This window comes from Vicugna pacos, chromosome 2 (assembly GCF_048564905.1).
Source record: "Vicugna pacos chromosome 2, VicPac4, whole genome shotgun sequence".
Classification (NCBI taxonomy): Eukaryota; Metazoa; Chordata; class Mammalia; order Artiodactyla; family Camelidae; genus Vicugna; species Vicugna pacos.
Window position 1 is genome coordinate 105882498 of NC_132988.1, and position 16045 is coordinate 105898542.

A 16045-nucleotide genomic window follows, 5' to 3' on the forward strand; every position below is an offset into this window, starting at 1 on the left:
TTTGAAAACTCTTGCAGAGCGCAGCAGATTAGCAACTTGGAGATGATTCTTGAAGGACAACCACATCATCTCATTTTCATTGAGCATAATATTTATTCTTTCACTCAATCAACATTTTTTTCTAAGCCACTGGGAAAACAGAAACAAGTAGGATGAGATCCTAATCCTCAGGGTTCCTCTTTCTTATAATGAAGAGAAAAACATAGGTTTTAACAATGTGATCAGAGCAATCAGTATGTATGACAGGGGCACAGAAGAGGACCTCCTAACTCAGGGCATCACTGGGGAAAAGGGATGTCAGAGAAGGCTTCTTTGGAGCAGTTGATGCTAGAATGAATAATCTTGAAGGCAGGTGGAAGATAATGAGGAGGAAAAGGCCAGAAAGCACAAGAAAAAGACAAGGACACATTCTGGGGAACTCTATCTAATTTGGTGTGACACAGGGCATCGATAAAGGCAAAAGGGCAAGGGTGACCCTGGGGGAGTGTGTCAAAAGTGTGTAAAAAGCCATGTCATGTGAGACCTTGCTCACTATGCTAATAAATTGGAATTCTATGCTGAAGGCAATGAGAAACCATGAGGGAGTTTTCAGCAGGGGAATGGGAAGAACGAATTTGCACTTTTGGACAATGATTCTGCAGCAGACTGAAGACTGGAGTCTGAGAGGCCACTTAGGAGGCTGCCAGAGCCTTACATGTGAGGCAATTGCAGTGGTTAGGAGGGAAGGGCCAGACACTAGAGATACTGAGAAAAAGAATCAAATCTTATAGCCAACTAATTGAGAGGAAGGGTTTAATATGATTCCCAGTTTTATAGCTGTGTCAGTTGGGTTCATAAGAAATGGAATTCAATAGAAGAGTCAGATTGGGGAAATTAAAAATGAAAACGCACATGAGGCCTTACAGTTTACAAATGAAATTAACAGATAGTATTTTATTCTTTCTTTAAACAATCCTATGAGGCTGCGAGAGCCTCATCTCAGGTAAGAGCCCTGAACAGAGACCAAGTGACTTGCTCAAGCTCCCACAAGTAGCAGAGGGAAGAACTCTTTCTAAATCTCATTTTCTTTCCACTGCAAAATCAAATATCCATAATAATAGTAGCAAAATAATAACTATGATAGCGAATGCATATTGAACACCCAGGACCTCTTCTGAGAAATTCAGATTTATCAACTCACTTAATCCCCACAACAATTCTACCCAGTAGGTATTATCGCTCCATTTTATAGCTAAAGCAAACGAGGCACAAGGAGGTGTCAGCATTAAGTAGTATCCGTTGGGGCAAAGAATCTGCCTGTTGGCATCCCCCCTGCAGGGAGGCTCTATCTAGGGCCGCGACAGTCAGAACCACATAGTGGTAAGTCAGCGACTTGACCCATTTTTGTGTTCCTCATGGTGCTTCCAGAGCCTGTGGACTGGGGAGGTGGGGGGTGATTCCAGACACAGGCTCTCATTGCTTTAACCCATATATAAAACTTGAGAGCCTCACTCTACCCTTAATTTCTTGAGTACACCAACGCAGATATCCAGGACCTCCTGGCTGGGCTGCTAGAGTGTTGCCTTCTGGAAGCTAGAGCCAGGCTCTACTGATCCAGTTTGCATTTTCAGTAGGGAACTATTTTCTAGCAGCTTTAGTGTACCCGGCTCTGCTATCCTAAAATGGGATTAACAACCCCGGGCTTGACTGCCCAATGCATCAGGCTATGGAAACAGCCCTCTGGAGGACACTGCTCACCAAAAGCCTATTAGCCAATTACTCAGAGCCTGTTTAGTAAATGAGCTTTCTGTGTACTAATTGGAGCACTGTGAAAGTAAACTTGCAGTGAGAAGCTAGCTCTCTGTAGCCAGATGCCTCTCTTGGTGCACCCCGGAATCAGGGGTACTGGAGAGGCAGGTGGTGTGGTGATGCAGGCACAAGCTCTCAGCCTGGACTGCCCAGATTTAAATCCCAGCTCTAGTCCAGCTGGGCAGACTTCAGCAAGTTATTCTGGCCTCAGTTTCCTCATCTGTAAAACGAGGATCATAGGACCTATTTTGGTGGATTTGGAGCCCTCAAATGAGGTAATGCAACTGTGCTCAGCACATAAGGACTAATCAATAAATATTAGCTGATATTATTTACTGCTCTTGCTTATTTAAGCAGAAAAATCCACTCTATTCCAAAGAATGCAATAGAAAAAAGTTAGAGGAGGGAGAAAAAATTTACTCCAGTTCAATTACTCAGGTTCAAGTAGGTAAACTTACTAAGGGCATCTGTGGTTTCTGCTACACCCCTCATTTGGCAATTAAGATATACTCTATTACTAGTTTGCATCACGGTGTTGCTGAGTGACTTTTCATACACCTAAGCACCAGTTATTTCAGCAACTTGATTCTATGCTTCTTGAAGACAGGTTCCACATACCTTCATGTCCACCAGTACCATCCAAACACTCAATAGGTATTTGTTTGCCAACCGATGCTCCTGAGTACATTTCTGTCATTCCTGATGAAAACAGATGGAGTGAATATTGGTGTGTTGGCTCTACTACCATGAATGTTTAATTATTCAAGATTGAAAGGGCCCAATCAATTTAACCTCTGTCCCTGTTTTGGTGTCAAATTAGACATCCGTACAATCAGATCCAGAGAACAGACTGGTCATAGGATAAGCCAAGGCAAGAACTTGCACTTCTTCTGAGACACAGGTAGTTTATTTTATGAGGATTTCACAACAAAGTTAAAGGAGATGAATGCTAAAGCCTTTGTGATCTTAGTGCCACTGTAGTTGGCCAACAGTTAGCCTAAGAGGTAGAAGAGACTCCGAAAACACACTGAAGTTCTGCATGAGCTAACTGTAATTGTAATCGAAGCTGTGCAGACTTGACCAAATAATTTTATTGCCTGCGAAACGTGAAGTCTGTTTTGGTACACACGAGAACAGTATGTTTGGTATTATTGAAATAATATTAACCCAGGTACCGTTTTATGGGCTTGAGGACTTAATCACGCATTGAAAATTATAGTAGTCAAGGTAAATATTAAAAAGAATCACTTCATAATGTGGTGACAGCCAATGGTTGCTATTCAATCTCTCTTTTTAAAATTCAATCTCTTTTAAAAGCTTAAAAATAGTATGTTGATTTGTTTAAAGGAAAAATAAGAAAAAATATGTCACATCTTTTGTTAAACATAAGTAGCTGTTGAATGGAAAAGTCAGAACTGTGTACTTGTAGACCTGTCATTCAAACAGACTTGGGTAAAGAGTTAAATTGCTCTTAATTATCAAGTTTCTATAGAAATAACTTCGTACGTTAAAAAGAGAAGAAAACTCTGAAATAGCTTCCTGTCTTTAGGGTGGTCATTTTCCTGACTCCACAAGCAGAAGTAAATACAATGTGACCAGCTAATTCCCAGCTGTGTAAAGATTTAAATCCATGCCTGAACATTGGACAATCAAATTACGTAGTAGCACAGGAGCCAGAAATAAACCCAACACATAAATGCAGTTTATTCAACATTATTAACACAAATAAAATTTACACCTACAGTCCTGTGCATTAAAAATAACTTCCCTCACATCAAATAGCAATATTTTGCTATGCCAATCAAATTAAACCACCAGAAACATATGGAAAGAAATCAATTGTATAAGAAACCTTTGAAAAGTATGGCATTTATCATGTTTAAGACAGGTTAATTCCAGTTCTAAACAAACTTCCTCCTTCCAAGTTGGGGCTTTTGTTTTACATTCTTTTCTTTGCTAGGAATGCACACAACACAAACATTCTGTCAATCCAGCCACAAAATCCTTTTTCTCTCACCATATGTGAATTCAAAGGAGAGAAAAACAAAAACAATATGCACACACACATATAATCCTACTAGACCCAGACAAATTTAACTGTATTGATTTTAGGCAAAAGTGGGACCAAAATCTTATGCCAAGAATGAGAGTCTGAATTCTAGAGAGAAATGTTTATAGAAAAGGCCTGTCCCTTTGTTTCCTGTCAACAGCTTCAGAAACTAACTGTAAAATCACGTCAACCAATCTACTTGACTGAAGGGAGAGAAGCCATTTTTAATGGCCTTCAAAACCCAACACACCACTCAGTAGATGAAAACTGATGACCCCAAGTAGAGCACTACTCTGAACAACGACTGCATCATCCACATACCTGAATCCTATTCCTAAATTAGCATCCTCCGCAGCCACATTAGCTCACATTTGAAAGACACAGTCAAGACCCATCTCCCAAGTCATGGACCACAATAGCCGCACTTGCAAGTAATAAGCAGAGGAACAATGTCGGCTCTGAACTGCATACAGAATGGAAGGGAGGAAAAAGAAATGTATGAGGTGTATATTTTAGAGCAGAAAGAGAACTTACCGATTACCTAGTCTGGTCTTGCAGTTTCCATCACAGGAGAGTGTGGGAGTACGAAAGTGGAATGCAAAAACTTTCCCCACTGGTAAAGAAGAAATGAATATACCGTGCCAAATGCCCATGGGGCTTCTCAACGTTTGTGTAGGTACCTGGTTATTCTTCAAGAAACGGAGTCAAAACTATTGTGTCAAAATTAGGAAAGAAGTTGGCTTTTTAGCTGGGGAGTTGAAATTTGCATTTAGTTAAAACTAGTCAGCTGAAACATCAAAGTAAATTTCTTTGTTTTGTCTCAGTTTTATCATAGACATTCTAATTAATTCATCAGGCACTCACTTATTAAGTCGACAAATATTTACTGAGAGCTACCAAGTATCACTGCCTTGGCTGCAGGGGTAGAGCAATGAACCAAGCAGAGAAAGTCCCTGGGACAGGGCTGTCAGTAAACAAGTAGAGACGTGTATATATCAGGTGGTGATAGGTGATATAAAGAGAAAGAAATCAGGGTAGGGATTGTGAAAAAATGCTAGTTTATACAGAATGGTCAAGGAAAGCCTCACTGATAAAATGATATTTGGACAAGATTTACAAAAGAAAGGGAGCAACTCTGAGACTATGAAATAAGGACATTCTAGGCTAAGGAGAGAGCAAGTGCACAACTCTCAGATGAAAGCACCTTTGACATGTTCAGGGAACATCGAGAAGCCCAGGCCAGATTTAAATGAGCAGAGAAAAGCGGTAGAGCAGAAGGGAGAGGGGAATGGGGACCAGGTCAGGTAGGACCTTAGAGGCCACAGCAAGGATGTTGGATACAAGTCTAGTGGGCTGGAAAGTCATTAGAGTGTTTTGAACAAAGTAACACTACATAACTTAGCTGTTGTGTGGAGAATGGACCACTAGGAAGCAAGGACAGAGAAGTTTAGAGGGCTACTGGTAATCAGTGGCAGCCACTTGCCTACAGAGCTTGCTTCATTCAAGATCTCAGTTCATCACCCACCCTGGCAATCACTACCAACACCTCCATCCAATCCAGTAGATATGAATAGAATCAGCGTGGGAAAGAGGTCATCTTATTACAGTTCATACAGCAGCAAGCATCCTTTCTTCTTGGACCTCTCCATCATCTCCTTCTGTAATATTGTCCTTCCCCAACCCTGCTAAGTCAGGGACCTGGGATCATTTCTTGCCTGAAGGGCTAAGCAGTGGGATCCTCAGAGTGTTCAGTGTTGCGAAGACGCAGGACTAAGGGCAAGAGCAGGATGGCAAAGGCAAGACAAGCAAGGATTGGGGCACAGCCTGCACCCCACCCCCCACGGTTCTCCATGGCAAATATGTAGAAAGTTCCTATGAATCGGCCAGATGCCAGAAGATAGATGAATTTAAGCACTTCGTTAAATGATGAGACTCTGCAGGAAGAGTTCAAGCGGTGAGCTGCCTGCCCACAGTAGAGGCTGAAGCTGGCAGGAAGACAACAAGACGGAGCCAGGTCTCCTGGGCCAGCAGGCTGTGTAGGGCAAGAATGAAGAGAGCTCTCCCATGAGCATCCTTAAGATGTAACTCTTGAGGAACTTGCCACCCAGAAGAGTGAAAGCCAGTGGGCAAGGGGAAGCAGACTACAGGGCTCTAAGGAAGCCTGAAAAGCCTCTTACCCAAAAACTGTTGCCTTTGATGTGATAATAATGTAATTTTGGTGCAGTCTCATTGAGGAATTTGCAAATGCATAGAGTTTAAGTTGTGAAAACACGCCAGTGAAAGTGTGCTACATTAAAAAACGCCGTCATGAGAGACTGATTAAATAGAGCTTACATGTATTCTTCTTTTACAAAATTCAACTCAAAACAGTTCAACACAGGAAATTTTAATAGTTCTCTCACAAAGCTGGATTCTCACTTGTTCTTGGGTTTTCCAAATTTTTGAAATTAGGCAAAAATATCCCTTTCAAAAATTGACTATTTTTTAATCATATATAGGATTAACTTAAGAAGTAATAGCCAGGTCTTTGGGAAGAGCATTAGAATGGTGTTAGCCTGCCCCTACCTTTTTAACTGTGATTCTGTGGACAAGTCACTTCCTTTTGTGTAGATTATAGCCTCATGAAAGAGTTAGAATAAAGGAAATGTTCCCAATCTGTGGATTTATAAATCCTTTGAAGTCCTTTGGAGGAAGTTTCTCCTACTATCTTCTCCCTCCCATCCTGCAGGGTATCGTGGAATCCACTTGTGAACTTCTCATGGGCATGTGTTAGCTTTGCCTACCTTGCATCTACCTCCCACCAACCACTGATAAGAATACCTCTGTTTTTCTGGAGAAATTATACTGTCCATACTCAGTCCTGATGCTCTGGATGGGACTGGCCCCATTCCCTGAGTCCAGGTCTGGACACAAAGCTATCTCAATTCATCTTTTCCCAAACTGAAGTCACAGTGAGTTTGGTCCAAGGATAAACTCCTGATTCCAGTTGCCTAATCAGAGCTAAGCCAAGCACTGGCTGGAGAAACGGGAGGATGTCAGTCTCTTCCGTTTGATCTTGAACCTAGAGGATATAAGCCCGGATCTGCTAGCAACCATCCCAAAGAGAGATTCTGGGAGTTGACAAAAACCCACAGAAAAGCAGAGGCAAGAGATGGAGAAAAATAGATCTCTTAAGCCTCTGATTCCAATTAATTTGAAGAACTGTCCTTGGACCTTTCAGTTACTTGAGCACATAAATTCCCTTATTTTTATCAAGTTTTTTGTAACTGAAAGAGGTGTATCCAATATACGTAGTCTACAAGTTGAATAATTTATCTGCCTAATTTAGTGATATACAAATATTTTTATAATATATGTAGGTAATGAGCCAAATAAAATATGAAAGCATAAAAATAATTTTCTACGTGTTTTTATTAGGATTTTCTCAATCAATATATAGTAAAAGTACCATTAGGAGATTCCGGCAGTCCCTTCAGGTTCTAAAACATCATGATGTTTAAAAGCTTTTGCATTATATAAATCAAGGTATAAACCTGTTCGTAAAATAATACCAGGACATTAGTCCTCAGAGATTAATCAGTAAGCAGCTGTGTCCTTTTGCCAGGTATTGTGAAATGTGATAACTTTGAGACAATGATGTCGCATTGTTGGTTCTGCTGATTAGAGACATGGAAATAAGGTTGTGAATTCTGAGTAAGACCAAAAAAAATTAAAAATCCAAAAGATGCCTTTTGTTTTGATCCTGCTTTCGGTGCCAGTGGAGATTTCACACTGGGTAATAGAAATCACCAACGTGCTAATTAAGCCGTGTTTCTCACTTTAAGGTCTTTGTGTGCTTCCCTCAAAGTGATAACAAATGGAACATCATCATTTTCCTTAGATCTGAGATCACAAAATGTCCACGAGCTACATACGGTTGTAGTGATACAATAGCCAGCAGAAAACAGGGCTTTAAATATCACCCACTACAAAACCTGAAATATAAAACGTGAAATTTGCAGAGGCATGACTAATGGGGTGATTTCCATTTTTTCAGTAACTGAACACCAAGTCCATGAACTGTGCACATATAATACTTAGCAAACAGTCTTAGAGAAAACTGACAGATATATAGGGTATTTTATCTTGCATTATGTGATTTGTAGAAGTAATCTCAACTGGAAGTACTTCAAAGGAAGGCATTAAACAAGTGTAAAATAACTAATCTACAGGTATTTATTAAGTATTTGCTATGTAGCCAGCCAAATCCAAGGTGATAGAGGAGGAAATAAGAACATGAAACCTAAGGACCCTGTTGAGAGTAACCTGCTCACTCTGTCCCCCTCTTTTGGCCTCATCCTTCCAAACCACTGTGCGTGTGGCTCCCAGGACGGTTGACTCAAAGCACAGTCCGACTCATTTCACTCTCCAGCTCACAAGGATTCACAAGAATCTTCAGTGGCTCAGTGAATAGTTTTCAGCTATAAGCATAGACAACTGATATTTTTTAATGCCTTTAAAACCTCTGAGAACGGGGTAGAATAAAGCTCAGTGGTAGAGTGCGTGCTTAGCATGCACGACCTACTAGGTTCAATCCCTAGTACCTCCATTAAAAATAAACAAACAAACCTAATTACCTCCCCCCTCCCCTCCAAAAGAAAAGAAAGAAAGAAGGAAAAGAAAAAGAAAACCTCCCAGAAGGAACAAAACTCAAAGTACATGCCGTACTTGGTAAAATAGGCCATTTTGTTTTTCTCATGCTGGGATACAGTTCTTTCATAAAATATAGTATGAATATTACAAAATACCTTATATAAATGTCCCAAATCACAATATGATATACATATTTGAAAAATTATATTCAGATAATATTACATACTATGATAATTTAATACAAATCTAGATATAATCTAATTATACATAAGAAATCATACAAATTTCTTCTGAGAACATAATGTTGAAAGATACCTCACTTGACCCTGGTCTAGATCAACCACTACAGCAGCTGTCTGACTTGTGCCCCTAATCCCACCCCTGCCCCCTGTGTTAGTCAGAGTACTCCAGAGAGACAGACCAGCAGGACGCAGTAGCCAGGGTGCAGGGGTAGAGAGAGAGACTGATTTTAAGGACCTGGTTCACATGACTGTGGGGATTAGGAAGTACTAAGTCTGCAGGGCAGGCTAGAGGCCCAGGAGACAGCTGACGCTGAAGCTCAAGTCCAAAGGCAATCTGAAGGCAGAGCTTCTTCTTCAGGGAAACCTCAGCCTTTTCTCTTAATTCCTTCAACTGATTGGATGAGGCCCATCCACACATTATGGAGGGTAATCTGCTTTACTCAAAGTCTCCTGATTTAAATGTTTATTATAACTGACAAAATACCTGCACAGCAACATCTAGATTGGTGTTTTATGAAACATCTGGCCACTGTAACCTAGTGAAGTTGACACATAAAATTAACCATCATACTAGTTATGGACTAGATTTCAAACCACCACTACCCACCCCCCCAAATCATATGTTAAAGCTTTAACCTCCAGTGTGACTGTATTTGGACATAGAGCTTTAAGGAGGTAATTAAGGTAAAATGAGGTCATAAGGATAGGGCCCTAATCTCATTAAACTTATAAAAGGAGGAAGAGATACCAGAGAGCTCTCTCTTTCTTCTGCACGTGCGCAGAGGAAAGACCATGTGAGGACAGCAAGAAGGCAACTATGTGAGCCAAGGCGAGAGGCCTCATCACAAACCAACCTGCTGGTACCTTGATCTGCGTGGGGGCCAGGCCAGGCCAAACACAGCCCAGAGGTTGTCACCTGGGTCTTCCCTCTGCCTGGGAGCTTCTCCCACATCTGCACTGTCTCCACTCTCATCTCCTCCAAGCCAATCCTCAAAAGACTCCTGCTCAGTGAGACGTGTGCTGCAGTCAGCCCTTGACCACCACCTGCTTCCCTCTGCTCCCAGCATCTCTGGTCCCTCTGCTCCTGATTTACCTCATCAGTCCCCTCAGGAACCCCATGAAGTATGTGCTATTATTACCCCCATTTTACAGATGAAGAAACTGAGGAAGAGATGGCTTCATTATCTTGCCTTTGCCCATGATCTTTAAACTGGAGAGACCAGAATCTGAAGCTAGGCAGAATTCCTCTCATCCCACAACTTTAATCACTCACTTAGACTGTCTCTAGCTGTTCTGGGGGGAGAAGGGAGGAGAGAAGGAAATGCCATCTTTTTCCCAGCTTTACTGAGATATAATTGATGTATAACACTATGTAACTTTCAGATGTACAGTGTAATGCTTTGATGTGTGTATATATTACAAAATGATCACCACAGGACGTGCTGCTTTCTGAGAGGGCTATGCGTCAGGCCCAGCCTGCACCCCCCCACACACAAGTACACACCTTTTGTACACTGTTTCATTTAATTGCCAAACAATTCTGTGAAGTCAGCATGGTTCCCTTCATATCTAAGTGGGGGCAGCTTTTTAGGAGAGATTGGGTAGCACAGCAAATAAGAGAATTGTAATCTACTCTCCAAAATCTGTATCTCCACCACCCTGTCTGACTGTGCATAGTATAGGCATTAAATAAATCTAAACCTAGCGGGGATTTAATGGTAAGACTGCTGTAAGATTTAGGGCCTTCTCAAAGGCACAAATTAGTAGAGTTTCGGTATATACTTGCATATAAGCTCTGATGGACATATGCTATATAGGACTCATTCCTTTTGGTCGGGGCTAATCTTATATATGGCCTATGTATTATGAGCTGAGGGATGCTATAAAGTTTGTTATAATGCACGTAATTTCATCATTAAAAATGAATTCTTTTCAGTCATGACTTTGGTATATTCCACTCAACATTTTGAAATTGCAACAGAGAATCTTCTAGAATTCTTCCCTTTGAGACTGACAAAGATCTAGACCTACACCATAAAAGATCTAGACATAAGTATTTAAAAGTCTAAAGACATACTGGCTTAAGGTAAGGTTTGATTCAGCAGCTCAGATGATCTGACCAAGGACCCAGGTTCTCTCCATCTGTCTGTTCTGACTTGCATGATATTTGCTTCAGTTTCTGGATTCCCAAGGTGCCCCAAAGCTCCAGGCTCTCCTCTTGGGAATGGAACACAGTGGCCAGAATTTCAGGCTTTCTTTTCTCACACTACAAAAGAAAGACCAAGTGTCTCCTTTAATAGCTCCAGTGGGAGGGACAGAAATCATCTTTGCAGAAACACCCGCAGACATCTTCTTGCATCTCTTTATCTCTGTTTGGGTGACACCCCTTTCCATACACCAGTCAGGCTGCCTCAGGATGGGAGTCTGTTACTGACCTGAATTAATTAGAGCTCTCCTCTGAAGCTATGGTGGAGCCATTCTTGCCAAAATTAAATGGCTGAAATGGGGACCAACTGCTCTGAGGAAATGTGAGACAATGTCAGAAGAGGTAACATATGTCCACAAGGAAAAAGTAAGTTCTAAAACCATTTTAGGTTTTTAACACTTTATCAGGATATTGGTATATTCATTTGTTGCCAATCATGGCACCTCCCCGGTACAAGGAAATGAGAAGAGTGTGCAGGAGATGTTAGTCCGTGTGGGTGTTGGGACAGTGGGCACATTTCATCTCCTGCGGCAGGAAATTGGTAGAGTAAGTAAATGCAAGAAGCAGGTCAAACTGTGAAGACAGAGCACCGTAGGTCAGCCGTGCGCATCGGGAGTTGTGAGGCTGAGCAGGAAGGCAGAAAGGTGCGTGAAAGAGAAGGAGATTTTGCCTACTCGACTATTTTGCCTTCTCTGAGAGGCATGAGCTATAGGACAGGCAGGCTACCAAACGAGAAGAGATAGACTCTGCAAAAACAAGCACACGTTACAGAAATTCTCAGATGGGATAATCCTCCTGAGAATTTTGTTATGTCCTAGCTAATTAGCCAAGTAGATACTTCATTTTACTCTTGAGAATCCAGTTTTCCCTAAGGGGGGAAAATAGTCAAGGTCTGCAAAAAGAGAGCCCCATACTACTGAGAGTGTTACTAAATACCAAATGCTCATCCTCCAGGGCTGGAGCCCAGCAAGGACAAAGCAAAGACAAATTCTCTGGCTTTGGGAGCAGCCCACTCCCCTCATTCTTCCTTCCACCCACTTCCATCTAATTTTCCTGTTCCCTCCCCTTGCATTTAAGCCTAGAGATATCTCATACCGTGGGAATGCAGACCCTGGAGAGAATTCCTTTTGTTACTGCCAAAATTTACATTAGGGAGAGTCACACAGTATGATGTGGGCAGCACACAGGGGAACAAAAGCCACACCCAGTGCTCAATGTGTTACAAAAGCATCACTGTAAAAAAATAAGGAAGAGCAGACAGTGCAGAAATCCTCTTCATCTACACATGTTCCCACAGTTCAGAAAAGGGCTGACCAAAGCCATAGTGAAGACAGAATGGAGCAAGAGAAAGGAGAAGTCCAGTGATGAAAACATAGAAAATTAAGCAGAATTAGTCAATGTGTATCCACCATATCCAAGTATCAGTGCCCTGAGGACCAAATACAATTTTTTGAACCCCCATGTAGGAATACCATTACAATACAGGTGGGTGTGTCAGGCGAAAAGGTGATGACGCCATTAGTCCTTGCCAGGCAATGACCATTTAGCCACTTTTTTAAAAAAATTGACATATAATTGATTTTAAGTGTTGCTTCTTGTGTACAGCATAGTGATTTAGTTATACATGTATCTGTATGTATTTTTTTTCATATTCTTTTTCATTTTTGGTTATTACAAGATATTGAATGTAGTTCCTTGTGCTATACAGTAGGTCCTTGTTGTTTATCTATTTTATATATAGTAGTTTCTATACGATAATCCCCAAACTCCTGACTTATCCCCCACCTTCCCTCTCTGGTAACCATAAATTTGTGTTCCATGTCTGTGACTCTATTTCTGTTTTTTAAATAAGTTAACTTGTTTCTTTTCTTTAGATTCCACATATAAGTGATATCATGTGATATTTGTCTTTCTCTGTCTGATTTACTTCACTTAGTATGATAGATCTCTAGGTCCATCCACATTGCTGCAAATGGCATTATTTCACTCTTTTTTGTGGCTAAGTAGTAATCCATTGTATAAATATACCACAACTTCATTATCCAGTCATCCATTGATGGACATTTAGATTGCTTCCATGTCCTAACTATTGTAAATAGTGCTGCTATGAACACTGGGGTGCATGAATCTTTTAAAATCAGAGAGTTCTCTGGATTGCTGGTGTGGGATTGCTGGATCATACAGTAAGTCTATTTTCAGTTTTTTAAGGAATCTCCATACTGTCCTCCATAATGGCTTAGCCACTTTTAAACTTTTCCTATGTTTCACTTATAGCTTTCTTCTAGAAAGTGAATGTGTTGACTAATTGACACAAATATTGCATGTCCCTAACACTTATATTTCAAGTAATAAACTAATAAATTGACATTTTGGTTTATATATCCATGTCTTACAAGTTGTTACATGTGAGTCTATTCCATGAGAAACTGATACACTCTGGAAATGCTGACAACACTTAAGTTTCTGAACAAGCAAAGCTGAAGAGCATGGCTATTCTGTTCTCTAAAGGGCCTTGCTCAACTGTCTGGCTGGGCTCCCTAGATCTTATTCCTTTTGTTCATACCCTTCAAACTACAAAGTCAACTTCATGGCAAAGGACTCGCCTCCACTTTAATTAGAAATATAAGAGAGAGTTTTGTAGGCTGAAATTTTGTGGCCAGCTTATTCAAAGTAGCCAAAAGGCGAAACACAATACAGAATTTAAGAGCCATAGGTGAGTCCTCATTTCACAAGTAATGACAAATCTCAAAGAAGTCAAATGACTTGTTTATGGTCACACATTTTGGCAAAAACAGAACCCAGGATTCTTGGTTTAAGTCTCAGATTCTTTCCATGGCAGCACAAAGATCAGAGACCATTAAAGTTACCACCGTATCCACAAAAAGCCATGTTTCTACATCTTTTGCATTTATAGTTATTTTTAAGTGAATTAAATTTGAAAGTATAGCCAATTCCAGTCTATGCCCTCAGTGTAGAAATTTTATTGCGTTTCAAAGGTGAAATGCTCTAACTAGTTTGTAACCAAATTATAATTCCCTTACGTCCTCCATTTCCTTACTATCATGATCCTAAGATTTCATGTAAAATGTCAATGCAGATCAAGTGAAATATTAATCTCAATAAGCTGTCAGCTTCAAGTGTGTTCTAATTCTTACATACCACACAGTAAGGTACTGATAAACTCACAGGCTGTCAAGTGTTATTTATGTGGAAGAACTAGCATGCATCCTTCTACTGAGTAAAAAAATAATGCTGCTCACAGTATTTTCTTTTCTGTCCTGGCTGTTGGGTGACTGAGCAGTAAACACAGTGCTCGATCGCAGGAACTGTGCTAGGCTAGTGTTTTGGTAGATTCATGCATTTCACTCTAAGCCAGCTATGCTGGGCTCAAGCCACATTCAGGCAGGGCTGCCCGAGGAGAAACTATGTAGTGGTCATGAAAAGTGGACAGTCTAGTGATGGGTTGCCTATGTTGCAGGATGAGCTAACTAAATAAAAATTTAGCAAAATGAAAAAAAAAAAACCAGGGAATTAGGACACATAGTGTATCAGACTGGAGAGAGAAAATGCAGACAATAAAATAGGATTGAAACACATGTTGGCTAGAGATCATGAAATCTAGAGCAGAAAAGAACTGGTCAGGGCGAAACTCCTGTGAATTCAGCACAAGCCCTCTGTCATCTTCCTTGTGATTATATTGACTGGCTTCCCAGGCCAGCTTAGATTCCTAAACGGTTATTTTTCTTAAGTTTTGCACTTTTGTTAGTAATCTAACTGTGTATGTTAATGTTGTTTTAAGCCCCGTCTATTCCTATATGAAAGCAAGTAGCCCAAGTATAAAATACTCATTTAAAAAATACATGATGGTTGTAGGAGATAACTGGTAATGGTAATGCACAAACTATATGTGGATGGATTAGCAACCATCTTGCTTTATAAATATGACTCTGATCCTAACTCTGGAAAGTCATGGGTCTGGAGTGTTGAGAAACAGCAAGAATGAAAATGTGGCTGGAGGGGAGTGAGACAGAGAGAGTAACAGGATATGAGGTCAAAGAGTCTGAGTAAGAAGGGGACTGTGTAGGACCCTGTCAATTGGTTAAGGATTTGCACTGTTACTCTGTGTGATGTGGAAAGCCACTGAAGAGCTCTAAGCAGAACATTATATGATCTGACTTATCCTTTTAAAGGATAACTCTGGCTTCTGTAAGACGGAGAAATGAAAAACTAGTTAAGAGCCTGGCCCATTAATTGGTCCAGGGAAAGACGATGATGGCTTAAACCTAGGTATCTGCAGATTTATTGGCTGAGAGGGCACCAAAAAAAAAAGAGAGAGAGAGAGAGAGAAAGAGAAGAGGCAAAAATGACTCCATGATTTTGGGCTGAAGTCATCGGAAGCTGGGAGTTACCAATGAATGAGATGCTGTGCCAAGATATCAGGCATGCGGAGATGAACAAGACACAGTGGCCCCGAGAACCTACAGTCTAAACAAGGAGATGGACAAGAAAATAGATGTCAATTAAAGCAAGTTCCTTTTCTTCGACACTTACTTTGTACCAGGCACTGAACTAACCATTCTACAAATATGACATAACTCAGTCCTTATAATGACCTCATGTGGTTGATGAGCAAACTGAAGCTCAGCAGAATGAGATGACTTGCCAAAGGCCTAAGAGCTGAAAGATGGAGAACTGGCTTGAACCCATACCTGCCTGACCTCAAACTTATCCTCTGAAGTTCTGTACTTGAGTCTAACTCTGGCTCATCTTAACCCGAGGAAATATGACAGGGAAGCTACCTGAAGAAGGCCCACGAGGACAGGGAGCAGTTTCCCTATGACAGAACGATTGCACGAGCCCTTTTAATCCACAAAACAAGAAGGATGGACTTGACGATTTCCATGGTTTCTCTCAGCTCTAAAAGCCTATAATTTTAAAACATGGTGATGCTCCTTTTCACTGAAGTGAAAGTCATTTTTATTCCTTAAGATTGAATAGCATATAACACAATTCTCTTATTTATACAAAGCTATTCCAAGCCAGGCTGAATTGAGTCTCAAGCCTTATAGTTTGCCTATTTGGAAATAGAAAGACCATTAAGGGTGAAAGAATAGCAGAGAACACAGA

At 40.7% G+C, this 16045-nt stretch overlaps 1 protein-coding gene across 7 annotated transcripts in view; it reads right to left on the reverse strand.

Annotated features, from left to right (window-relative positions):
• Nucleotides 1-16045, reverse strand: part of LOC102526703 (cytosolic beta-glucosidase) — a 161123-nt gene that overhangs the window by 74944 nt on the left and 70134 nt on the right. Inside the window, exon 5 of one of the 7 annotated variants that reach the window (XM_072945703.1) lies at nt 2407-2487. The exons of the other annotated variants lie outside the window; for them this stretch is intronic. Coding sequence (XP_072801804.1) covers nt 2407-2487 — 81 coding nt within the window. The remainder of the gene's footprint in view (nt 1-2406; nt 2488-16045) is intronic. 7 annotated transcript variants of the gene reach the window in all.